Below are 26,215 nucleotides of genomic sequence, written 5' to 3'. Positions count from 1 at the left end.
CTTTTGTAGAAATAAATAAAAAATAACACAAAATTGTAAATCTTCATGTATATTATGGTAAAAGACACATTTAAGTTAAAATTAAACATATTTAGCGAGTGTTGATCGCAGCTCAACCACTCCATTAGACATTGAACCATACTGCAGCCCATAAATATCTTGCAGAAACTGCCAAAACATGATTGTTGACGGGTGGTATTCGATGTTAAAGCACCAAAAAAGCTTGAATAAACGATCGATGCCTTCTACGATAGATGTGCCGGCTTCAAGCAAAGTTTTTTCAGCTGCAATCTTTATGGAGAGAATTTTTTCTCCCTCGACCCCCTGTAATAATATCACCGGATAAGGGGACTCCAACTTTTCTGCAACATTTTGTAATCCATGATCAGACTAAATTTGCAATGAAACTAATTGTTATATCCGTTACAATATTATTATAAATTTTATTTATACATTTATAAATTATAATTTTTTGCTTTTTTGAATTTTAAATTTACGTGCAATGTAAATCAACTAAAAAAATATTTTTTACACTGGATATCCGAATGATTTCCATGGCTACTTCTGGAGCAGAACGTTTCAGTTTCCCCCCTTGTCGCAGAAGTGAGCATAGAAGTTTGCATGGATAATAAGCTTTCCAATCTAAAACAAATATATAAATATAAAGAAAACGTCAAAGTGCCAAACATATCTAAAAGTTAATTCCATGCAAAATATTTTTTGAACAAAAAAAAAAAATATCTTTAATAAAAATAATGCAAACCATGTTTTTTAGAAGCCATTACAGCCACATCTTTGATGTAAACACTATTTGACATTAAAGCATATTTTATTATTGGGTCTGAAACAGTCTGATTAAAGGTTTTGAGGATATCAACCATGCAGTCAGAATATTTTAAACGAAATTCCATATCAATCTACAAATAAACATGCTACTAATAAACACAATGCCTAAATTTAATAATCTTATCAATTTAATTGTATTAATCCTTACAATTATTTTGTAATCATTTAAAAAAAAAAAAAGTATGAATATTATACACTAAAGATTAATATCTGATAAAAAGAGTCACATAATAGATAATATTGATAACAAAATACCAGCTCTGGAATAATCCTGAATTTCGGAAATTTAAGCATCAGTCGGGATAATGAAGGTTGATCTGATGAATGAACCCAATTTTGTCGAAAACAAAACGTTGACTTTGTAGAAGCCTTAATTTCTTCTACACGAGTAGAAGATAATGAATCAAGCTTTTCAATTTCATCGAGGTTGCTCATTCCTAAAATTAATTTAAATATAAAAAACACAGAGCAACAATATAGATATTAAAATTATAAACAAGTTTATAAAGAACTCTGTATGATTAATTTTGAAAGACCTATATAAGTAAAATACAGGTCTTTACAACATATGTTTTTTATACCAAAATACAGGTTTTTACAACAACTTTACAAAATGATAAATTAGATAACCTAAACATAATGTGCAAGACATGAATCCACGGGGGCAACCTTCAGGATTTTGAAGTTCTACTGAAGAACCTGCTGGTTGAGACAGTTCTGCAAGTTCAGGATCTGCCAGTTGAGTTGTATTGCAACGAGTTAAGTTGTGCCCCCTTTTACGAGACCAAACAAACTTTTTTTGTGATCCTAGTATACAAAAGAAAATAAAGTTATTAAATGTAGCCACTTGTATGACAAAAATAAGACAATAAATCAAATAAACTTTTAGTTGCTAAAATGAATTATTTGCAATGGAGACATACAATGGAGAAATTACAACGCAATGACACACAACAAGGGAAATACAATGCAAGTTGGTAATATAAAAAAAAGTTGGTACGCATCTATAGTAAAATTTATAATCAATTAACTTAAATAACTTTAATAAACACCAGGTAACTTTCTTCTAGCATTTTCCAATCCTCTCTCCAGGAAGCCATGATGATTAGTAGAATCATAAAAAATACATGCTGGAAGTACAAGTGCCTCACTTAGCACTGCTGCCACCGAAATCTTTTGATACCGATCAGGATAATTTCCATAAACACTCATCATTTTGTGCACAACAGTTCGAATGATGTGCTGTCTAGTAGAGATTGAAACTTTCCCAGAATCAACCTCTTCAGTATATTGACAAGTACTCTATAAAGTTATATATGATATTGGTGTTCATAAAAAATTACTGTTCACAAAATCTTGAAAACTATTATTGCTAAAAAAGCAAGTAAAGTAAAGTTATAACTTCAAAAATTATTACTTAAAAATCAAGTAAATTGCAGCTATGTAAAAGCAAGTAAAAATCATTTAAGTATTCTAATTACAAGGTGCTGTGCAAGAAAGGCTTTAGTCGAATTAGCTGAAACGAACGCCTCATTTGCAGTTTTCATTAGATGGCTGTTGTTAACAGGAACACTAGATTCTGAAAACGTAATACTGGAAAGTAAAGTACTTTGATTTGGCTGCAACGAAGGCAACACTAATGGTGAATTTGATATTGGCTGTATTAAAAAAAAAAAAATTAATATATAAAAACAGTTGATAAAGTTAAAACAAACAAATAAATGCCAACTTCAAAATATTACATAGAATTTATGATAAAAAACAGATTTAATAAACAATTTACACATTACTAATGTGTTTGTACAGTAAACAGTATTTGGTAAATTCATTTATATTACAACTAACGACAGCTACTGAATAGCCGTCTTTAGTTGTAATTTAAATGAATTTACCAAATTAGCATTGGTCCACTGCTGACCATCTATGAGGAGAATAAGAATTGTGTTTGATTCCGCTAAATGCTTTATTATTTCAAAATCAACTTCATCAACCTCTGTGCCATCATTTTCATAGACAAAGCATACAACTTTATCTGATGTCAAACCAAACTTGCAACGCACTGAAAAAACAATACAGAGTCATTAATTTTTTTATATACACGACAAAAATGCAGACTAGCTAAAGTAAATATATATGAATACACAGTACCAACTTCATATACAATTAAACAATTATACATATTTAATAATTGTTAAGATTTATATATTTTTCAGTTTGTAATGCTTAAATGAAAAAAAAATCGATACTTCTAATTTAAATTTTTATTCTAAAAAATTGTGTATCTCAGATTTACAAAGTGTCCATATGTGCCGTCTTCTCTGGCAATACATATGACATTATATGGATGATGGTCCTTGAGCTGATTTGTATGTAAAACGAGCAGTTTATTTGAATTGCTAGATTTTTTAACTTCAAAAGAATGAAAATGTTCATGAAAATTCAATGTTTCAAATGGATACAATACAAAGTATATTTGTTTTGCTAGAGAAACAATGCACTTTAGCTCTCCAAATTGAGGATGACTTTCCACAATGTCATGACAGAAAACACAATCCGGTTTGATTTCATAACAGCCAAACCTAACTGAATGAGCAACATATATTTCATCACAATTGTCCACATTTAAAACTGTGAGCAAACTATTCGATACTGCTGATTGTAAATTGCCTACCATTACTGTATCACATATGCCAATTTGTACATATTCTGTATACAAAGACCCACTAAACAATGTGTTTGCTAGTTTGAGTTGACTACGATGCATAATAGTTTTGCAAATGTTTTTGAAACTGCGAACAACAGAAGTAAGCTCTTTAGCAAATCGGTGTTTTGCCTCAAAACGCATACACCAGTATCTGCTTAAAGGCCCATACTTTACCATAAATTCTGGATAATGTAGCATAAAATGATGTTTTGGAATAAGTCTCTTATCAGGATATATGGTTTTAAATTGGGCATGATGTTCCTCCAAATTAAACTCGAGCTGACGAATGAGGCCAACAGTTATAGTTGGAGCAAATATTGCATCCATGCAATCAAGTAACATCAGTAAAAGTCTCCAATGAGCATCACCTTCTGGAATTAGGTTTCCAATCATTAAAGGCAGATTTCTTATCAAACACCATGATTCAGTAGCTTGAATGCGAATATTTTTTAAGTTAACTTCTGGGTGTTTGCTGTTTTTGTCACCCAATGAATAGTTATAATTATTGATTGCATTGTTGACATCTGCAAGTAGAAAATATTTTTTATCTATCAGCGATTGCAAAACAAGGCATATTTCTAAAGGTACAACACCTTCTAATACATCATGCATGCAGTCAACTGCACTCTGGTCTATGCAGTGAAACTGTGACAAACAATTGAAAGGACAACCATGCTTAATGCCAGATTCTGAAGCATTGTAGTTATTGCTTCTACTTTCTGATACACACATATCGTATTCTGCTTGAGTCCTCTTATCAAAGGTTTCTGCCTTGAATGAAGTTTGAATTTCACCATGTGTACACTTGCAAAATCGGCAAAAGTATTTTGCATTAAAGCTTTCCATGAAGCCAAACAAAGTGTGTGCTCCTAAATTATCAGCAGAAAATAAAATCAAAACGGCATGAATAATTTCTTCCACTCCATTAACTTTGACAACAACACCCTGTTCACTTTCCAATTGTTGCAATAAAGATACAACACTATGAAGGATTGGATAGTATGAGTATTTATCTGTGTGTGCATCTAGTGCATACCATAAACCAACTAAGAAAATGCTATCAGTCTTAGACTGATACTCAGGAGCAATATTGCGTATCATCATGTATAAAGCTTCAAGTTTATGTACACGTGTATGGCTCCCAAGCACATTTGTTACTTCAAACGCATCAATAAAAAAGTGTAGCAAAAATGTTTTTTGGTGCCGTTGAAGGAATGATAAAAAGTATGTGTATCAACAAAATCTTGTACTTTCTTTGGGAGTGAACTTGGTGTGCACTGTGGGAAAGTAATCCTTGATGAAGCTTGTTCCAATATCTTGGCAAGTAGGATATCAATAGGCACAATATAGCATTTGTCCTCTACTAAAACAGAATGCATTGATTGCAATGCCATAGAGTATTGTTGCTCTTCACGTATACCTAGTGATATTTCTGTTGCCTCAATATAGTACCCACATTCTTTTAGCCATTTGTTTCTTTTATATATAGTGTCAGTTTTATTGAAAATACTAAACATACTATTGACATCATTTATCGCATCAAAAACAAATTCATTAGTTGGAGCTACTTTCAACTTAATTGCTAGAGTTTCTACTATCTTTGAAGCATAAACAGCAACGTCATTTAGTAGGCCAGACACATTTTCCATAATAAGCTGCGATTTAGCTAAAGTGATGTTTGGTTTTGAAGTTATTTCTGATACAAACTTCATAACAGATTCTTCAATATTGTCTCTTGTTATAGAACTAGAGTTAACAATTGTGGCATTATTACAATCTTCATGTGGGTCACTTGGAAAATTTATGTCAAATGCATCTTCCTGTGACTCACTTCGTAAGTTGTTACTGCAACTTCCATTATTGTTGAAGCCTAAAGTTTGATCTGGCACAACAAAATGATGGTGCTCAAAATGCTTTTTTAACTTACTAAAGCTAAGGAATACTCTTGGACAGTTATTAAACATACAGCGTAATTCAGATCCTCTCGTGGCTAAGCCATGAAAATTTCGAAAATGGTAAAAAAGATTTAATAAATCTGCAAAATAATTTGAGCATTTAAAACATTGCATATTTGTTTTAAAATGCTTTTATAGCATTGTCACCTTTAGCAGCAAAATCTTCACTACTGTTGATGGCAACTAACTTCTTAATAATTCGATCAGAAGACCATACTTTGATTAGCACACACATTCTGTAAATGTATAAAACATTAAATTATGCAATTAAGTAATATAACTTAGTAATGAAGAAATGATATTAATAATGAAAATAACTAACCTTAAACACACATTATAATAATATTTACTAATTAAAATTCAATACACTTTTTAGATAATATTTACTAATTAAAATTCAATACACTTTTTAAATAAGTTTTAAGCTTCAAAAAAATATTAAGTGTTCAAAGAAATTAATATTCTGAACTCTTTTACACGCCTGAACTCCGTTAACTTAACAAAGTTATTCTGTTATTTAATAGGTAACGGTGTTATCCGTTGTTTTACTCCCTTATTTTGCTACAATTTAATCCGTAAACTTAACGGAGTTTAACGGATTTACTGTCAACGGAGTTACTCTGTTGATATTTTAACGGATTTTTTTTTAGAGTGTATTACTTTGTGGAGGCAACGTTTGGTCGAAGCAACAATTCACCAGGGCGCAGCGGCAGCGTTGAAATGCCATGATATACCACGAGATGAAATGAAATCTTGAGTTTTTTTATATTGTGAGCCGTTATCGGAAATGGTTTTAGTAGGCGCGCCTCGTTTCGCTATAAACCGTTGTAAACTTCGTACACAAGATTCAGCTGAAAAATCTGGAACGAGATCTAAAAACAAAGAGCGTGTAGAACAGCAAGCATTTAAAAAAATCTAAACTTTATATAAATTATTGCCCTCAAAAATATTCTTAACGTATAATAGGCCTGAGTAGTCAACACCTGTAAAATTAAAGGCGTGATCATCATTAAGTCTGCTTAAAGGCAAAGGAGGGGCTTCAGGGTAAGAGTAAGGTAGTCCTTCGAAACGCTTGCACAAATGGTATCTTCGAATAAGTTTTTTAATATAATTTCTAGCTTTCGGTACCCAAAACATACTGCGTAGTTGGTTTAGAGTTTCTTTAACTCCATTATGCATGACTAATGAGTGATGATAGTAAATAACTAAGTCCGTAAATTCTGAATCACGCGGTAAGAGGATAGGATGTTTCATATCTGACGTAATCGGTGCATTTTTTAGTCGTCCATAACATCGTATAACACCATCAACATTTTTTAAATTTAGATCGTATTGAAGCTGTTTATAATTTTTTGTATTTGCCAAAGTTTTTTGTGTATATTGAATCCAAATTTTTAGCGCGGCTTCAATTTCTGTCGACTCTAAAGTAGATAAATTTAATTCTTCTTCTTATGCTTTCTTCTTCCTTAGGTTCTTTATGAATCTCATTACTAAAGATGTAGTACGTAATAAACTTAAATAGTTGTTAAACCTTTTGATGTCAATAATATCTAAATTAATAGGAATGTCGTTTGTAATTACATTGGTTAGATATTCGTCTAACATAATCATAGGTTGACTTGTTAACTCAAATTTCGGCCAATCTTTACGATCATTATGTAAAAATGAAGGTCCATTAAACCAAAGCTTGTAATTATGTAATTTTGCTAGAGTTGTACCTCTTGATAGTATATCTGCTGGGTTGCTTTCGGAGTCAACATATTTCCAGTATGAAATGTTAAAAGTATTTCGAATTTTCAGTACACGTGTTTGAATAAAGGGATGATAACTTTTTTTTACTGTTATTAATCCAATGCAAAACTAGGGCTGCTAGCTCGAACATGTTCAAGTTCGAACGTTCGAACTTTACGCCAAAATTTTAATGTTCAGGTTCGAACTTTTTTCGCTTAAAAGTTCGAACTTTCAGAAGAAATGCCTAAAAAATTAAAACATTAATTAAAAATAAAACATGGCCACTTTCAAAGACGTTAGCACATCCAGAAGATCAAAGGTTTGGGATTATTTTGAATTTTCCCAAGAACTGCAACAACCCAAATGTAAAATTTGTAAAGTTTTATTAAAAACTCCTGGCTCAACAACAAGCACTATTACAAGACACTTAAAAACGAAACATAAAATTGACATTATTAAATGTAATACCTTGGCCTCTGAGGCTTTCGAAATTAGTCATGTTCCTAAAATACCAAGAATTGAAAACTTTTTTAGTTCTGGGATTAAAACTTTACCTGAAATCTTGAGCAGATTGACTGCTATTGATGGAATAAGTTTTACAACCATTGCTAATAGTCAAGTTTTGCGATCAGCATTTCGTGCTCAAGGATATAATTTGCCCAAAAGTCTTCAAACTGTTCGCGATTTAGTGATGAAATACTTTGAAACAATCAAGAAACAAGTAATTGCTTCATTACAAAAAGTCATTTTAACAAATGGAAAATTTAGCCTAACATTTGACGAGTACACATCAGTTAAAAACAGGAGATACATTTGAATATTCATTATAACGGAGGATTTCAATCTCTTGGAATGTTAAGGGTGCATGGCACAATGCCAGCATCGAAAGCCATTGAACTAATTAATAAAAAACTTAATTCATTTGGTTTAAACTTAGACAAAGATATTGTTGCCTTTGTTACAGATGGAGCCAGTTTGATGAAAAAAATAGCTTTAATTAGCAAAAACACCAATTTTCCTCTTTCTAAGAACGAACTTGATAAAGTTAATAACCTTTGTGTTGCCCTAAAGCCGCTCAAACTAGCTATTGAAGCACTTTCCAAACGTGATGCTGATTTATTGTCTTCTGAAATTATAATTCAATTCATCTGGAATAAATTGGATGAAGCCAACACGCCAATTAGTCAACTTGTAAAACAGCAGTTTGAAAAAAGTATTGTTGAAAGGAGAAACATAAAGTTAATACATCTAATGAAATATTTATCAAACCCAGATGTTTTGAATCAAGATGATCAGTTTGGGAATAAAATAAAAAGAAACTCTATAGCAAATTTTGCTACCAATCTTATTCAAAGATTATTCCAGTCTAGCGAGGAAGAATCTGATGTTGATGGAGAAGTCAATAACAATGATATAACTGATGATATGAAAAATGCTGACATGAAATTGACTTTAGCTCAAGAACTTAAATGTTTCATTAAAACATCTGATTTTCAAATGACAGTAGACAAAGGTGAACTTGGATCTAACCTCATTAAAAAGGAAATGGCTCTTTTTGAAGCCAGCAAATCAAGACCCAAAAGTTTAGAAATGCTTTTTAATGCTGTTAAAACTATTCCTCCGACATCTGTGCAGGCTGAAAGGGCTTTCTCTAGCCTAGGATTATTTGCTAAAAAAATAAGGAGCTCATTACGGGATGATACATTAGATGCATTAACATTTTTAAAACAAACACTTAAAAATACTGAGTGATGTTGTTTATTCTAAAATAGACAATTTTTTCAAGTTAAATGTAGTGAAAATGAGAAGCGGGTCTCAATAATAAACAGTTTTGTTTTTATAAATAAACAGTTTTATGAATAGATAAATAAACGGTGTTGTTTTTAACTTGTACTCTTTCATTTTGCGTGTTTTAGTACATTAAAAAAAGTTCGAAAATGTTCGAACTTTTTTCCCAAATAGTTCGAACATGTTCAAGTTCGAACTTCTAAAAAAAAGTTCGAATTGGCAGCCCTATGCAAAACAATAGAAGAATCAGTCCAGCAAACAACTCTTTTAAAATTAAAAATTGGAGAAAGTTCTTTTAAAGTAATAGACATAGTTTCTGCTAGTAACAACGCAGCCCTTAATTCTAGACGAGTAATAGTACTTTTCTTAACTTGAGCAATTCTAGATTTTGCGATAATTAGTGAACAGTGGTATTGTTTATCAATAAAAGAATATAATAAAAAGAGACAACAGCCTTAAGCATTAAGACTGGTATCACTAAACCCATCACTGCTTCAATTTAGAGGTTTTAGGTTGACCTAAATGGTACTCAAGATGTTTCAAAAGATATCAATACTTTGGGTGGGCATGAGATATATTCCATTGAAAACAAAATAAAAAGCGTTCCTTTTTTGGATTTATACACTTTTTTAAATAATCGCTTTGCAAAAGAAATTTTAACTCAGTAGCGGATCATGCGTTTTTTGGTGTTTTAGATACCAAATTATAAACATAGAGTAAACTCCAAACATTTATATGTTTATACTAGTGTCAAAACAAGGAAGTTTTGTCAAAATATCAAAATATTTGGAGCCTGGGAACTAAAAAGCCCTTTAAATCTTGCCCCCTGCCCTAAAGTGGAGAGCAACAAGTTCATAATTTTTGTTATAAACTATTCTTAACTAAATTCATATTAATTTAAAAATTTCAAATTTTATGAAAAAATCTTTTATAGTTCAAGAATTATGTCAATCTTAAAATTGTAACCCCCTCAAATTGAGGGGGGTTAAAACTTTAAATGGCCATCATTTTTAAACGCTATAAAATTATTGCACAAAATTTAAAATTTTTTATAAATAATGACCTTTCTTGTACTCCACGTACAAGACCCAAAATAAGAACTGTATTGACCCCTGTATTTTTCATGTTTCTTTTCTCTGATTGTAGCTCTTCTGGGTTGAAGATGTTCATTATGACTTTCAGTGAGCCTTGACCTCCATCAATACCAACTCTTATTAAGCAATTGTAGGGGTTAAGTTTTCTGTGTTCACAAATCTTTTTTATTAGTTCCCACGGTTCAGGAACAAATACAACATCTTTTTGAATTTTATCAACAACCTTGTATTTTTCTTTGTTGTGTGTTTGTTGAAAGCTGCATAAAACGTTTTTATAAAATTCATTTAACTGGAAAGATTTGTCCTTAATAATTTTTGAGGCATTAGGTTCAATACCTAGCAAAAAATATAAGAATAATTTATAAATATATAAGTAATATGAATATATGCAAAACAAAGTTCATGTGCATTACTGTTACCTCCGCGACCCAAATCTTTACGTATCTCAGTCATTATACAATCCATTGCTGACATGGGAAGATCCATTTTCTTTTTTATACTAAATAATGTATCTGAAGATATTTCTAAAATAAGTTTATGCACATCTCCAGAGTAGAGAGCAACATGAAGGGCTTTACCACCTACAAAAAATATATGAAAAACGTTCTATTCACTAATGTTTAACTTTAATATAAATGTATTTTATAAAATTATTAATAAATATAGATAGGTAAAGAAATATAAATACACATTTACCTGTTGCTATAGTTAATTCGTTATTTTCAGATGTTTTATGCATATTTTTTAGTACAGAGGAAATAACTTGTTGGGAGGTTTTTGAGTCTTGAGAAAGAATGAGCTTATGTAGATTTTGCACTATTTCAGATTTTGTGCAAGGGTGTCTGATACCTTTACCTACCTTTTGGCAGCAATCTGTGCAAAAAGATGTGTTATTTACATCTGAGGACTTATGCTTATAACCAAAATCTTCAATAAATTCAGAAAGATTGATTTTTCTATGACTCCTTTTCTCTTTTGCAATACAGCAAATTGGGCATGTGCATAAACTAGTATCCTGTAACCTACCTAGTTTTCGTAATAATACTCTTCCAATCTTCCACATATCTTCTATGTTTTGAGAGACATACCCTTCATTCTAAAATTTTTTAATATAGTATTTCATATACGTTTATATATATATTTACATTTTCATATATCGTCAATACATTAGCATTAATGACAAACTTTTATTTAACCTTTTTTAAATGAAGACATTTTTTACAAGTTGAACAAACTCCAGATGGTAGAGAATTGATTTCCAAACAAAAGCCTGGATCCACATATAGAATAATGAGTTCTTGTAGAGCTGGGTTATTTTCTAATTTATGACATTTTACGTCTTTATTTAGACAGCAGAAACAAACTATATTCCTGTTTTCTTTATGAAACCTTTGTCTTGTTAAGCTCATTTCGACACAATAATGGGAGTTTTTTTAATGAATCTTTAGTATAATTTTTATATTAATATCTAAATGCAAAGTAAATTTTCAAACAGTTCTAATGCAGAGACCTTTTCAGGTGTAAAATAAAGCTAAAAATAACAACAAAGGCATTTTTATATAGTTGAGACAGAGGGTGGATTCTGTGTTTTTGTTTTGTCTGAGAAAGCTAACTTCCAAACATAAGATAAAATCCAAACGTTTATATGTTTATGTTTATGTCAAATAAGGATGTTTTGCATATTATTGGGTTAATTAGAGCCTGGGAACAGTAACAACCCTAATTTTTTGCCCCCCTTGCCCCAAACGTGGGAGCAACGAGTAAGAAAAAAAAAATTTTTACTATTCTTAACTAAGGTCATTATTTATAAAAAATTTTAAATTTTGTGCAATAATTTTATAGCGTTTAAAAATGATGGCCATTTAAAGTTTTAACCCCCCTCAATTTGAGGGGGTTACAATTTTAAGATTGACATAATTCTTGAACTACACTGGCGAGCAAAAAAAAGTGAACAGTACAATTTTTCAGTAAATTATGTATTATTAATCAATTAAAAATATAATACATAAAATATAACATATCGCTTATGGGTCATTCCATGCCAAGTGGTGCAAAGGTCCCTTACGGACCATCTCAGATTTTATTGAAATTTTTTGATTTTGTACATATATATGTTAAAAGCATGTTTTGAAAATTTTAGATCAATATCTAATATGGTTCTTGAGAAAACGCTATTTAAGTAGTGGGCTATTTTGCATAAAATTTCACTCTACAAGAAAAAAGGGTTTTTTCATCATTTTTAACAGCCAATAACTTTTGAACAAGTTAGTTTTATACTTCAATTATTATAAGATAGCAAGTGTGCTGTGGATACTTTGAAAAAAGAAAAAAATATTATTTCTGGCATCTTAACTTTTTCCATAATGGCGGGCTAAAGTTGGTTTTTTTGTTTTAAGAATAAGTTTTTTTGTGATTTTAAAGACCTTAATCTTAAAATCTAGTTACAAAGTTAATACAAATCAAATTGCCTGCTGATCTACATGTGGTGCATAAACATTTTTAAAAAAATCAGTTGATTAAAGAGCTGCATTCAAAAGTTATAGGTCTCCAAAATGAGTCAGATCGAGATTTTCGTAAAATTGATCTGTGATGCAAAGCATCTGTTACCTAAGATGGCACTTTTTTTTTTTTATAAAATTTTTTATACGCATCAATTAAAGACTGTTAATTAATAAAAACCAAAAAAATTAATGGGCGCTTATTTATAACCCCCAAAAGGTAGTCTCTAAAAGTCAGGTAAATTTTCCATAAAAAATTATTACTTTTTAAAAGTTTAGTTATTGTTTCATTTAATTCTATATTACTAGTATGTCAATCTAAAAAGTACTAATAAAACCAAATAAATTGTTGTATTTTAGAACTAATTAATAATAAGTAATATGCCTGAGCTTTCTACTTGCTGTATTGGTAAAGCATTAAATGAACAGTGCTATCTATCTAATAAAAGTAAACGCTACCAAGAACTGTCTAAACTAAACCAAGAGCTTATTTCTTTGAGAAGCAAAATAAATCCCATAGATTTTATTTGTAGCTATCACGAGAAAGTTTACTTGTCGAGGTATGAGAATGAACATCGCAGGTATTGTTGTAATCCGTTGAACAAGCACGCAAAAAATGTGAAAAGTAAGTTTCAATATTTAATATCTTAATTTAATAAAAATACCTTAATAACACTAAATAAATAAAAAAAAAAATATTTAATAATTATTTCCGTTATTTTTTAGATTCTCTTAGAGTTATCAGTCTTTCATATGCCAAAGATTTTGGTTTAATACCTGGTCAAAAAATTTGCACTAGTTGCAGAAAAGTTCTGAATTGCAAACATAATACAAAAGAAAATGAACTCCAAGAAAAAGAAATTTATGTTGACAACCATACATTAAAAGAAGATCTTAATTCAAGTATTGCAAGTTTTGGATGCTCACCTCTAAAACTTGTTTCAAAAAAAGATAGAGTTGCATATGGAAAGCGTAAAATTGATAGCATAAGAGCTCATACACAAAAGGCTGTTGCCAATGTGCTAGGTATAGAAATAGCTGCACTTTGTGAAATTGAATCACCCTCAAAAAAATGTTTGAAAAAAACAAACACAGATTTAGACAATATTATGACTAAAATTAAGTCAAAATTTGAAAAAACATTGTCAAATTCTGAAAAAATCACACTTCTTACACTCACTCCAGACAGTTGGTCAATAGAGAAAACTCAGAAGTTTTTTTTTACTTCAAAAAGATCTGTAGTACAAGCCAGAAAATTAAGTAAAAAAAGTGGAATACTATCAAAACCTTCTCCAAAACCGGGTAGAAAACTAAGCGAAGATGTAATTACAGAGGTTGTTCATTTCTACGAATGCGATGAATATTCAAGGGTTTGTCCAGGAAAAAAAGAGTTTGTTTCAGTTAAAGTAGATAGTAAAAAGCAACATATCCAAAAGCGCCTTCTTCTAGTCAATATGAAAGAGCTACATATTGAGTTTAAAAAGAAATATAATTATCTTAAAGTTGGATTTTCAAAATTTTGTGAGCTAAGGCCCAAGTGGTGCATTCCTGTGGGTGGTGCTTCTGGTCTGCATGCAGTTTATGTTTGCCAGTACCATCAAAATGTAAAGCTCCTTGTACAGAAAATTCCTGGAATTTCTGATTACAAAATCTTATTAAAATTAATGGTTTGTAGCATTGAAAATAGAGATTGTATGCTGCATAGCTGCGATAAATGTCCTGCTAAAAAGGTTTTGTTAGACTACATTGACACTTTGTTTACAGAAAAAGAAATTAGTGAAGTTAACTTTTATCAATGGCAAAAATCAAATTACCAATGTACTTTAGTACCAGCAACTCTACCTTTAGATGAATTTATTGAAAAGGTTTATGAACAGTTAGATAGTTTACGAGTGCATCATTTTATATCAAAAAGTCAAGCCACTTACTACCAACATTTGAAAACTAATTTAAAAGAAAATCAAGCTTTGGTTCTTCTTGACTTTGCAGAAAACTATAGTTTTCTAATACAGGATGCAGTGCAAGGTTTTCACTGGAATAACAGCCAAGCAACTGTGCACCCCTTTGTTGCGTATTTTATAAAAGATGGAAAACTTGATAGTCAAAGTTATTGTGTTATATCAGATCATCTGAAACATGGAACAGATGCTGTTCATTGCTTTATCGGTAATGTTATTGATAAACTTAAACAATTACAAACATTTGAACACATTATCTATTTTAGTGATGGAGCTGCATCACAATATAAAAATTACAAAAATCTTATCAACTTATGCTACCATAAACACGATTTTGACATGACTGCAGAGTGGCACTTTTTTGCAACATCGCATGGTAAAAGCCCTTGTGATGGTGTTGGTGGAACAGTGAAACGTCTTGTTGCACGAGCCAGTCTACAATCACTAAACGATCCTATTGACACACCAAGCAAAATGTACAGCTGGTGTGTTCAACACGTCAAAGGAATATCTTTTTTTTTTGTTGACAAAGTTTCAATAGAAACACATACTACAAACTTCAATTTGGAAGAGAGATATCGTTCTTGTTCGACAATACCTGGGACACGAAACCACCACAGTTTTATCCCAATGTCACTTACCTCAATAAAAATAAGAAGAGTCTCATTTGATATTATTTGCACTAATGTGGATTTTTCTACATGCAGAATTTAGAATTCAGAAGATTTTATAGTATTGACTTAAAAGAAATCAATGAGATTATTTTATTATTTGAGAAATTTAACTTTTTGTAAATTTAATTATTTTTGTTTATTTTCTTAAAAACATTTTGTTTGTTTTTCATTAAAAAAATTATTGTATTATAAAGAGGGGAGGGGACAGAGGGGAGGGGACTTTATCTATTGGGATTTAAAAGTTCTTTATCTAAAGGGATTAAAAGGTTTTAAGCATTGATATTTTTTAATTGATATTTCATAATAAATAACATTATATAATTCAATGCATTTATTTATTATGTCAATTTCAGAATTTTATGGAAAATTTACCTGACTTTTAGAGACTACCTTTTGGGGGTTATAAATAAGCGCCCATTAATTTTTTTGGTTTTTATTAATTAACAGTCTTTAATTGATGCGTATAAAAAATTTTATAAAAAAAAAAAAGTGCCATCTTAGGTAACAGATGCTTTGCATCACAGATCAATTTTACGAAAATCTCGATCTGACTCATTTTGGAGACCTATAACTTTTGAATGCAGCTCTTTAATCAACTGATTTTTTTAAAAATGTTTATGCACCACATGTAGATCAGCAGGCAATTTGATTTGTATTAACTTTGTAACTAGTTTTTAAGATTAAGGTCTTTAAAATCACAAAAAAACTTATTCTTAAAACAAAAAAACCAACTTTAGCCCGCCATTATGGAAAAAGTTAAGATGCCAGAAATAATATTTTTTTCTTTTTTCAAAGTATCCACAGCACACTTGCTATCTTATAATAATTGAAGTATAAAACTAACTTGTTCAAAAGTTATTGGCTGTTAAAAATGATGAAAAAACCCTTTTTTCTTGTAGAGTGAAATTTTATGCAAAATAGCCCACTACTTAAATAGCGTTTTCTCAAGAACCATATTAGATATTGATCTAAAATTTTCAAAACATGCTTTTAACATATATATGTACAAAATCAAAAAATTTCAATAAAATCTGAGATGGTCCATGAGGGACCTCATTAAAATTTGCACCACTTGGCATGGAATGACCCTTATATTAAATACATATACATACACATATATACGACTCATTTTGAAAAAAAAAATTAATATTTTGTGTAGCCACCACCATTTTTCATCACTTCATTTAATCGACGCGGCATCGACTCAATTAAATTTGCTATCAAACGGTCAGGTATCGTAACCCAAACTTGTTTTATGGCTGCCCAAAGATCATCCAAAGATGAAATATTATTTTTATGGACCTCTTTATCCATATAGTCCCACAAATTTTCAATGGGATTAAGGTCTGGACTTTGGGCAGGCCAATTTTCAAAAAGGAAGATATTGTTATCCTTGAGCCATTTTTTAACTTGTTTAGACGTATGGCAAGTAGCATTGTCATGTTGAAATTTAATTTCATCCTCTTCTAATTCTTCCAGTGTGGGCAGCAAAGATTTTTGTAGAATACTAATGTATTCTTTGGAATTTATTCGTAATCCATCTTCGACTCTATGCAATCTGCCCACACCTTTGGCAGAAAAACAACCCCAAACCATAATTCCAAGATTACCCTTTACCGTTTGGTGAATAGAATCTGGATTTAATTGTTCGTTCTTACGTCTAATGCACATCTGTGGACGATCTGAATGCAAACAAAATCGTGATTCATCTGACCATAATATTTTTGTCCAGTCTGTGTTTTTATTATTTTTTACCCAAGCTAACCTTGCCTTTTTATGGCGTGCTGTAAGAGGAGGTACTTTTTTACATGGGTGTATTTTGAACCCCTGATCTTTAAGACGCCTCGATCCTTGTCCATCGGCTAACCTTTTTATCATCAGAACACGTAAAAGTTTCTGCGATATGCGTCATAGTGGTTTTTCGATTTTTTAAAACATTGAATTTTAACTTGTGACAATCTCTTTCCGTCATTTTTCTTGGTCTGCCAGAACCTTTTTTTCTAGCTGTTGTTTTATTGTTTTTCTGACATGAAAGTATCTTGTGAACTCCACCAACACTAATGTTTACACCTTGAGCTTTCATAATTTGAATAATTTGGCGTATCGATTTACCGGACGCACTCATTCCAACAATGATTCCTTTTTGTTCCATTGTTAAATGAGGTCCTCTGTGAAAGAAAAATGATAATATTTTTAGAGTAATATATGAAGAAAATATTTATTTAATGATAAACTATGTATTCTAAATGAATATTTTTTTTTTCATAAGAATCCAATAACATCAAAATTAAAGGGGATTTTTCATTTTAAATAAGTTAGAGGCATAAATAATAACCAAAATAAAAATAAAAAAAAATTACCTTTTATTTGGAGACATTTTTTTCCTTTTATTTTTTATAATAATAATATAGCGATAATACGACCTATTTCACCCACGCTCTAATATCAACTACAGATTTTGCTGACAACGTTCACTGTATTCATATCTAATGTTTAGAAGTTTATTCATGTTTTCTTTGAAAGATAAACGTAAATTCTTTGATAGTACGAACAAAAATAAACAAGCTTGTATGAGTTTCTGACCAGAGCTCTTTCATTTTATGCGTAAGCAGTCGCTGTTCACTTTTTTTTGCTCGCCAGTGTATAAAAGATTTTTTCATAAAATTTGAAATTTTTAAATTAATATGAATTTAGTTAAGAATAGTTTATAACAAAAATTATGAACTTGTTGCTCTCCACTTTAGGGCAGGGGGCAAGATTTAAAGGGCTTTTTAGTTCCCAGGCTCCAAATATTTTGATATTTTGACAAAACTTCCTTGTTTTGACACTAGTATAAACATATAAATGTTTGGAGTTTACTCTATGTTTATAATTTGGTATCTAAAACACCAAAAAACGCATGATCCGCTACTGAGTTAAAATTTCTTTTGCAAAGCGATTATTTAAAAAAGTGTATAAATCCAAAAAAGGAACGCTTTTTATTTTGTTTTCAATGGAATATATCTCATGCCCACCCAAAGTATTGATATCTTTTGAAACATCTTGAGTACCATTTAGGTCAACCTAAAACCTCTAAATTGAAGCAGTGAGAACTGGATTATTAGAATGATTAATGTACCACCTTGGAATAACGATGTTTTGAGAGAAACGGAAATCATCAACAATAGCTTGTTTCACTAAAGACTCAGGAGGAGATGATTCTACTAACATGACACGCGTAGCGTTAATGCAACTACCAGGCTTATTATTTTCAAATGCTTTTTTAACAAAAATAGAACCACTTAGTAAAAAATCCAGTTTATATTTTAAAGTAATAGAATCAATGTGGTAGCCTTTAATGGTTGTATTTTCTACAAATGACCAATAAAAGTCAGCTCCAATCAGAACATCTACTTTCATACCACTACTTCTCAAATTACTGTCTGCTAACTTAATATTATGTAAGTGTCTATACTTTTCAGTAGCAAGATTTATATATTGTCCGTTAAGAGGAGAACATGTCTTTTACGTAGCAAACTATTCGTATTGTGCGGCCAAGTAGACATTTAAATCGTAACTCAACTTTTTCTAAGATTTCTTTTGTATTGTTGTTACCAAATATTTTTATACATATTTCCTTCGTACCTAATGTTTTGACTTTTAACTTTGACTGTAAATTGGGTGATGTATAACTTAACTGAAAGCAATTGTCAAAAAGTATTCTGCAATTATGTAAATTGCCATCGTTGTCCAAGACTTGAGTTGATGCAGTTAGCAGCAAAGCAGATTGTTGACTTTCAGATGTAGCTTCTGCAACTGAAGTCAATTGTCCTTCAGATTGATAATCTATTATTTGCACTAGTGTGAAATGTTTCTGTAGTAATAAACCTGTCTGATATATCTAATGAGTTAGTTAATTCTTGTTCTCGCGCACGCAATTTAGTCTTTAGAAGATCAACTAGTAATTTAAGATCCCAGCTGTCAATGTTATTAAATTGACGGTTGACAATTAATGCTAGTTCTTCTGGTATCTTTTCCAAAATTACTGAGATAAGGAGAGGTCCGTACATATTGCTATTAATACCTAGATTCTCGAGACTTCTTACTTGTATTTCTAAGTTGTCAAAAAATTGTCTTAACTTTTCAATTTTACTATTACTATGAATTTTCTCTAATGACAAGAGTTTACGCATATGTGATGATATAAGAGCTTGCTTATTGTCATATCTTCGTTTAAGTATTTCTAATGCAGCCTTGTAATTTTCCTTTGTCAAGGCGAGACCGGTTATAGAAGCTAGGGCAGGTCCCTGAAGTAAGTTGCGTAAGTAAATCGTTTTTTGGATGTCAGATAAATCATTATTAAGATCGATTGCACAATTAAAGTTCTCTATAAAAGTTTCCCAGTTTTCTGGTCTGCCATCAAATGGTTCTAGTTTTAATATAGGAAGTTTGATTGTTTTATTTTTAGAATTACTTGATAAACTTAAAGAATCGATCTTGGGATCGTGTTTTTATAAATGCCTGTTAATAATTGAAAGCTCGTTCTTACATAAAAGTGTAAATTCTGTGGATGATTCTGCTTCCTGCTATAGTTCATCATCATTTTCAATAAGCAAGGAAATTTCTCCATCCAACTGAATAATCTTAGTGAATTTTTCATTAATAGTGTCGCGAATATCGATTAAAATTTGTTATTGGTTTTCGTCATTGTTATTAGATAGAATTTCGGATGATTTTTCAAAAAGTTTATTTAATAATTTTACATTAACCGTTCTAAGTCTACGTTTTGATTGCAGGTTTGACATTTTGGCAAAATTAACAAACTTTATAACTCGATGATAATAATAATCCAGTATCTGAACTGACTGGAGCGTGACGTGAATTTAATAATCAATCACGAGCAATTGCAAATCGAAATGGCTCTTTAAATACAACTAACTGTGTAATGGGAAATCAAATGACTTATAATGGTTATTTAATTACGTAAAAATGTCGCCTTAATGCTTTAAATTTTTACTTTTTTTTTTTTTTTTGTTTTTTGGTGCTACGAATAAACCGCTGTAAAATATTTCAAACTGTCTTTTAATCGAAGCGATGTGAGATGCAATTAAAAAAGGTAGTCTTTTGAGGTAGAACTCGTAAAGTCTACCATTAGCTTTAAATGCAGTTAGGTTATAGTCTTCTGGTCGTATTTTTAACTGATGGTATGCGGATTTTAGGTCAATAGCACTAAAAACTTTATTGGCTGCTATTTTAAGTAACATGTCAATTCGTTATATTGGGTATGAATCTAATGCCGTGTGTAAGTTGATTGTATTTGAATAATCGATTACTTTGCGATTTTTGTACCCTGAAAATACCACAAAGTATTGAGCACGCCAAGGGTTGCGGCTTACTTGAACAAAAGTTTGTTTGAGCATGCGGTTGATTTCTTCAGTTAAAAATGGAATATTTTTGCTTCGTCATGATTTCGTCGAGACTTTATTTTATTGATATCTACTCCAGGTATTAATGCATCAGTGTTAAATTTTATGCTGTTTGTAGCAAGACAAATTTGAGTGGTTCTTTATTTCCTTTAAAGCTGATAGTTACTGAAGAATGTTGTGACAGTACGTCCTTTCTGATAATTAAAGGCGCTACCAAGTTGTCAACAACAAGAAACTGTGCTTTTAGTTTTTCGCGAACCATTAATAGTGGAGTGATCTACCAGTGACACCTGTGAAGTGCACCGTGTGTCGTAGGCAAGGTTCCATTGCATAAGAAGTTCGGAGGTAATAAATGATTTGTCTGAGCCGGTATCCAATAATGCTTAAGTCTTATTTTTGTTTATGGTGACATCAATTAATCTACTTGGTGAGTTAATTGCGGGTATGGCCGAAGATAGTAGTGTACTCTCATCCTTTTTGTCTGTGTATTTTTCGTTAATTGCGGCTGTTTTAGCGTAATTTTTTTTGTTTTTGACAGACAGACGGTTGACCGTGACCTTTTCTTTGACAGTTTGTACAGGTAGAGTTACGTGCTGGGCATTTTGCTTTTGGGTTTAACTTACTACCACACCAAAAACAAGGTTTGATAATTGCTGTTTCGTAGCTGCAAAATTTGGTAATACGATAGTAGCCTTCGTAGTTGTTAAATTAAGAGCATCTTTGGCTGTCAGTTCCATAGTAAGTGCTGTTTCATAAAGTACATCTAGATTATCTTCTGTAGATTTTAGTAGTCGCTGTCGAATAGTTAGTGAGTAAATTCCTTATATAAAAACATCACATATTTATAGGTTTCTATGTTGATCGGCGGTGAGAGACTGAGTCGGACACTTTCTGGCAAATTGCTTTAGGTTGCACACTTATTTTTTGACTGATTTGCCCTCGTGTTGTTTAAGCGATCGAAGTTTGTGACGCACCTTAATAGCCGTTGACCGTTTTCGAAACTTTTGGTCAAGTATTGTTATTGCTTCGTTGAATGAGGTTGAAATTTTTTAAATACTTGGCATCCATTTTTATATATTTTATTAAATTATTGTGAGCCCGTAACAAAATACAACATTAAGTATTAGGCTTTAATCAAATATATAAAGTCACTACAATAACGACAACAAAGTAAGTTAAAAACGCAAGGAATAAACATAATTAATAAATACGGTTAATAGTTACCCTACTTTACCCTACATATGAGACCGTCAGCTTCAAAACCGGCCCTTTGCACTAAAGCAAATTTTACAGGATACACTTTTTTTTTTGTGCAAATAAAAAAATTAAAAAAAACATATACACCTCATGTTTAGTCACTAATGAATGGTTTTCTATGTGAATATCAGTAATTGTGATAATCATTGAATAGAAATATTTAATTAAAGGGCATTTTTTTCAAAAAAGAGCCGGTTTTGATCCAGCCACTGCACATTTTAATAAAATGTTAATTGTTTTGTGATTAATTTTGTTGGAACCCATGGTTATTTAAAGTCCACCGCGATTTCACACGCTTTTCAGTATATTTACGCCATCTATGGACAATTTTAGAAAACTCTCTCCCCCCTTTTTTAGCAGGATAGCCCGCTAATGTTTTTTAAAAAGTCAAATATATTTCGAAATAATTTTTGCCATGCATTAAATTTCTATTAAAATGCAATAACGTAACTAATTATTAGTGGTCATAAAAATTGAAGAAATACCTGCATCACATGTCATATATGTTTAGCTACCTGGGTTTTATAGTAGAAGCAACAAAACACGGAAAAAATTTTTAATGAGAAATTTATAATGGTTCTTGCAATATGGTGTTATTAAATAAATTTATGGTGTACATAAAATTTCTGCTGGACATGTATAGGCCACAAATACATGTGTGAACAACATTTAAAAGATTAAATTTACTTATGTAATAATTAGCAAGACAAAAATTATATATCTTTCTTTTTTTTATATGCACCTTAAAAAACACATTAAAAAGGCAAGTCAATGTCATAATAAGAAATTCTTTACAATAAAATAGTTTCAAGTTCACAAAATTTAAATTACTAAATCCTAACATCAGCATCATCAACATCAGATGATCCATCTTCACCACAGCACAGCTCATTATTTTCTTCTGATTCACTGTCCTGATCAGAGTCAATGCCATCTATTTCCTCATTAGGTATGATTTTATTGTAAAACTCAAGATTTTGATCTTGTCTCCAATCAACACCATAATGAGAGTTAAATAACTTTTCTACATCCTTTATTTTCTTCGGGTTAATTTTAATTTGTGAATGAATGATTGATAAATTAATTGAATTAAAATTTTTACCTTTCTTGGTCAATGACTTAAAAGCATTAACTTCTACTGTATAAAAAGGTTCACCTTTCACCTCAATAATTCTTGGTCTTTTTAACACAATGATTCTTTTACAACTAGCTATTTTGAAATGCCAAGAAACATTATTTCTTAGAACTGTTTTCAAATAACTTTTCCAGTCAAAAATTTTATAATCTTCTCCTAAGTGGAAAACTGCAGAATGTTTTTCAATGACCTCCACATACTCTTTGGGGCTAACAATGATCTCCTTCTTATTGATGACCTTTTCAATGGTGCCAAACACCCTATCTGGTGGGATAAAGGAGTGACCTGTCACTGGGAAATCCAGTTCCACTGTTTGAATATGAGGATAAGCTTTATTGTGGAGCCAATAACTGATCATACCAATCATTACTGTATTCTTATTTTGCCCAGGGCATCACAGCACAATCTGACTCTTTTTATGTTGCTAGACATGCTTAAATTATTCAGAGAAAAATAAAGAGCAGATGCAATTTCATTTGATCCCTTAGATTGCTCCCCCTCTATCCAATAGTGAAAATCAATATTTTCTTTGTTAAGTGTATTATGAGAGCTCCCTTTTACAATTGTAAAATTATAAAAGTTGAGCTGCCTCCTATAATATGCAGCTTGATCTGATAGTTTAGGTAAGACTTGGTTCTTCTCACAATCAAATGAGAGGGTAACAAGGTCATCACTTTCTTCCCTCAGCTTGTCAAAATAAGCATCAGCTCTTTGGCAATGGATGTTTAATTTTAAAACTATTTTTTCTCTGGCTTGGAGATCTTTTGTATTTTTGATTCTAGTTTTAAGTTCAGAACATGCAGAGCAGGTGTCAACTCTAGGGGTCCCAAAACCTAGATTATACTCCGTATTGAATATATTAGTAAAAAACCATTTGGTAACTTTTAATTGACTATCACACTTTTTGTTATACATCCTCCACATTGCAGCAGTTGAGAGTTCAGCTGGTAAGTACTGCCTACATTTTGAGTGTGACCTTTAGTAGTGCTTTTCACTAACTTGAAATGATTCTATGAATTTATTTACTTTCTCTTTTTTCTCAACAAACTTCTCTGCTTTCCTGTCTTCACCTCTACTTTCTTTGGCTGAAGTACCAGATTTGTGATATCTACTGATAACTCCAAGCAGTCTATGTTTTTTTATGCCTAATATTCCTAAAAATTTTTTCCTACAAACTCGTACTCTTATAGAGGAAGAGACAGCCTTTGTAACAAAATATTTTACAGTAAATTCTCTTTTCCTATTTGATTCACCTTTAACACGTTTCGGCTGTAGGGATGAACTATGCTTCAAAATGAAGTTGTCCTGGTCCATTTTCTTACTTGTTTGATAAAATCGCTCATTGAAAGTGATGACATCACTCTGTGACAGGAAGTGACATTGGAAAGCACCCAATTTGTGCTTGCATGAAGGGATTTTTGGTGGACTCTTCTTTGAATACCTGCAGAAAAATAGAAGTTAAAAGTTAATAAACATAATTAAAAATAATACTTCATCAGTAATGCATACCTAGCTTTCTTCTCCCTTGCTCGTTTTGTGTTTTCGGGGTCTGCCACGCGTTTGCGTGACTGCAGTCTGCTTGTTTTTTTTACTTTTCAATCGTTTTCCATCGCAAAAAGTCTGTAAATGTTTAGTTAGTTAATATTTCATAAATATTTTCTACTTTTTCTATTACTTACAAAACAAATCACGAAGAATTTGCAATTTCCAGAGGATAAAAGCATTAAAAACGAAAGTATTTTCAATATAAGCTGTTGTGATCACGTGGTATGATAAGTGCTTTCCTATTGGCTGAAATAATAAACTGGTTTTGAAGCAGCTGCGCAAACAAAAAGAGCCGGTTTTGCACCATTTGCTGAATTTTACATAGTAAAAACTATAGGATTGAACAGGTTTTGCATCATTTTTTTAATTTTTCAATATAGTGCGAGCCATTACGAAGCATTTGGCGTGCTTCATTCAAAATCGAAAAAAATGTCAAAGGGCCGGTTTTGAAGCTGACGGTCTCATATGTATATCACAAGGACCTCAAAAAAAAATTTTTTTGTCATTCTCAAAAAGCCATCTTAATCTGAACCATCTTTATTCTCCTGCAAAGGAGTTTGACATTTTTGATCCCTACCTAGAGTCATGTTTGTTTTATTCTCGTTTGTAAGGTTCATTCTCTTCTTAAAATTATTCTTGTTCATAAATGGCTTCTTGCCAAATATGTGGCCTTCATTATTCAATATACGTTGTATAATTTGAGAGTTGCAACTCTTAACCAGTAGCGCAGCTAAAAGTTTCGGGCTCATAGGCAAAATCCCCTGAGGGGCTCCTTTAAGGTAAATTTATTTTATAAAAAAAGTAAATTCAGTAAATATATTATAAATTCAGTAGTTTATTATTATTACAGAAAAGAACACAGAATGAAAAACACTTACAAAGTACATAATAATAAAAAACTTTTTTTCTAACTTTTGCATTTGCAAAGATATTCACAACTTCTTTAACATGCATTGTTTGATGCTATTTTATGTTTTATGGCTAGAAATGCAAGATGATGTAGTCTGCTTTAAGTGGTTGCATTTCTTTTGTAATCTTTAATTATTTTTAATTTATAAAAACTTCTCTCCACACTTGCAACCGTTATGGGTAATGTGAAAAATAAAAAAAGCTGTCATGTAAATTTCGGAAAAATCACTTTCCTATACACTATATTTGGTTGTCATAATATCAGCTAGCTGTTTAATTATAATTGTGTGGTTTAAATCTAATTTTAATAATTGTGGTAAGTTGGACAAATTGATTAGCTAGGTTGGATGTAAATACTTCTGTATATTTGCTGCAAAGTGTATCACAAGCTTTTACCATATTTTGTTGCGACATCGTTAATATATTCTTAGGTTCAAGAAATGCAAAATAATGGTTGATAGTTCTCATTCCGGTGAAACGTTTAACGACTTGGACAATTATTTTGTCAAGTGTATAATAAAAAACATTTACATTGAATATTTCCTCACTATTACTAAAACGATAATTGATGATAATTCATGAAAATGACGTTTAACAAATCTTCGTCGTTTACACGTAAAACGCGGATCAACTTTCCACAAGTTTGCTAGCACTTTAGCTTCCATTTTAAATTCTTCATATGAGTCTCAAAATATTTTTAGTTTAATATTTAAATT

At 31.1% G+C, this 26,215-nt stretch overlaps 4 protein-coding genes and 1 pseudogene across 5 annotated transcripts; 1 reads left to right on the top strand and 4 right to left on the bottom strand.

Annotated features, from left to right (window-relative positions):
• Positions 1-33: 33 nt before the first annotated feature.
• Positions 34-6,024, bottom strand: LOC149894777 (uncharacterized). The gene is made up of 10 exons (XM_090075224.1): positions 5,828-6,024; positions 5,653-5,741; positions 2,739-2,905; positions 2,328-2,504; positions 1,899-2,148; positions 1,477-1,653; positions 1,102-1,283; positions 764-917; positions 533-642; positions 34-390 (listed from the first exon to the last, which is right to left on the bottom strand). Exons 2-10 carry the CDS (start codon positions 5,738-5,740, stop codon positions 82-84), a joined length of 1,614 nt encoding a protein of 537 aa, XP_089931350.1. The 5' UTR covers position 5,741; positions 5,828-6,024; the 3' UTR covers positions 34-81.
• Positions 6,025-6,198: 174 nt separating this feature from the next.
• LOC149894776 (uncharacterized) lies at positions 6,199-7,265 on the bottom strand. Its single transcript, XM_090079654.1, has 3 exons — positions 7,224-7,265; positions 6,489-6,843; positions 6,199-6,377 (listed from the first exon to the last, which is right to left on the bottom strand). Exons 1-3 carry the CDS (start codon positions 7,263-7,265, stop codon positions 6,199-6,201), a joined length of 576 nt encoding a protein of 191 aa, XP_089935780.1.
• A 1,944-nt stretch (positions 7,266-9,209) lies between these two features.
• LOC149894775 (uncharacterized) lies at positions 9,210-11,751 on the bottom strand. Its single transcript, XM_090079649.1, has 6 exons — positions 11,315-11,751; positions 11,145-11,214; positions 10,815-10,991; positions 10,538-10,699; positions 10,088-10,454; positions 9,210-9,405 (listed from the first exon to the last, which is right to left on the bottom strand). Exons 1-6 carry the CDS (start codon positions 11,525-11,527, stop codon positions 9,210-9,212), a joined length of 1,185 nt encoding a protein of 394 aa, XP_089935775.1. The 5' UTR covers positions 11,528-11,751.
• Positions 11,752-12,654: 903 nt separating this feature from the next.
• LOC149894774 (uncharacterized) lies at positions 12,655-15,234 on the top strand (annotated as a pseudogene). Its single transcript, XR_016446120.1, has 2 exons — positions 12,655-13,241; positions 13,343-15,234. The product of XR_016446120.1 is annotated as an uncharacterized LOC149894774 (transcript).
• A 1,848-nt stretch (positions 15,235-17,082) lies between these two features.
• Positions 17,083-17,884, bottom strand: LOC149894773 (uncharacterized). Its single transcript, XM_090079630.1, has 2 exons — positions 17,609-17,884; positions 17,083-17,416 (listed from the first exon to the last, which is right to left on the bottom strand). Exons 1-2 carry the CDS (start codon positions 17,623-17,625, stop codon positions 17,083-17,085), a joined length of 351 nt encoding a protein of 116 aa, XP_089935756.1. The 5' UTR covers positions 17,626-17,884.
• Between the last annotated feature and the right edge of the window lie 8,331 nt (positions 17,885-26,215).

Source organism: Hydra viridissima, unplaced genomic scaffold (genome assembly GCF_058129835.1).
Source record: "Hydra viridissima isolate aposymbiotic clone 2 unplaced genomic scaffold, HvirCarnegie_v1 scaffold_1, whole genome shotgun sequence".
In the NCBI taxonomy this organism is placed as follows: Eukaryota; Metazoa; Cnidaria; class Hydrozoa; order Anthoathecata; family Hydridae; genus Hydra; species Hydra viridissima.
Note: the sequence above shows the minus strand (reverse complement) of the source record. Positions and strands in the feature narration are given on the sequence as shown.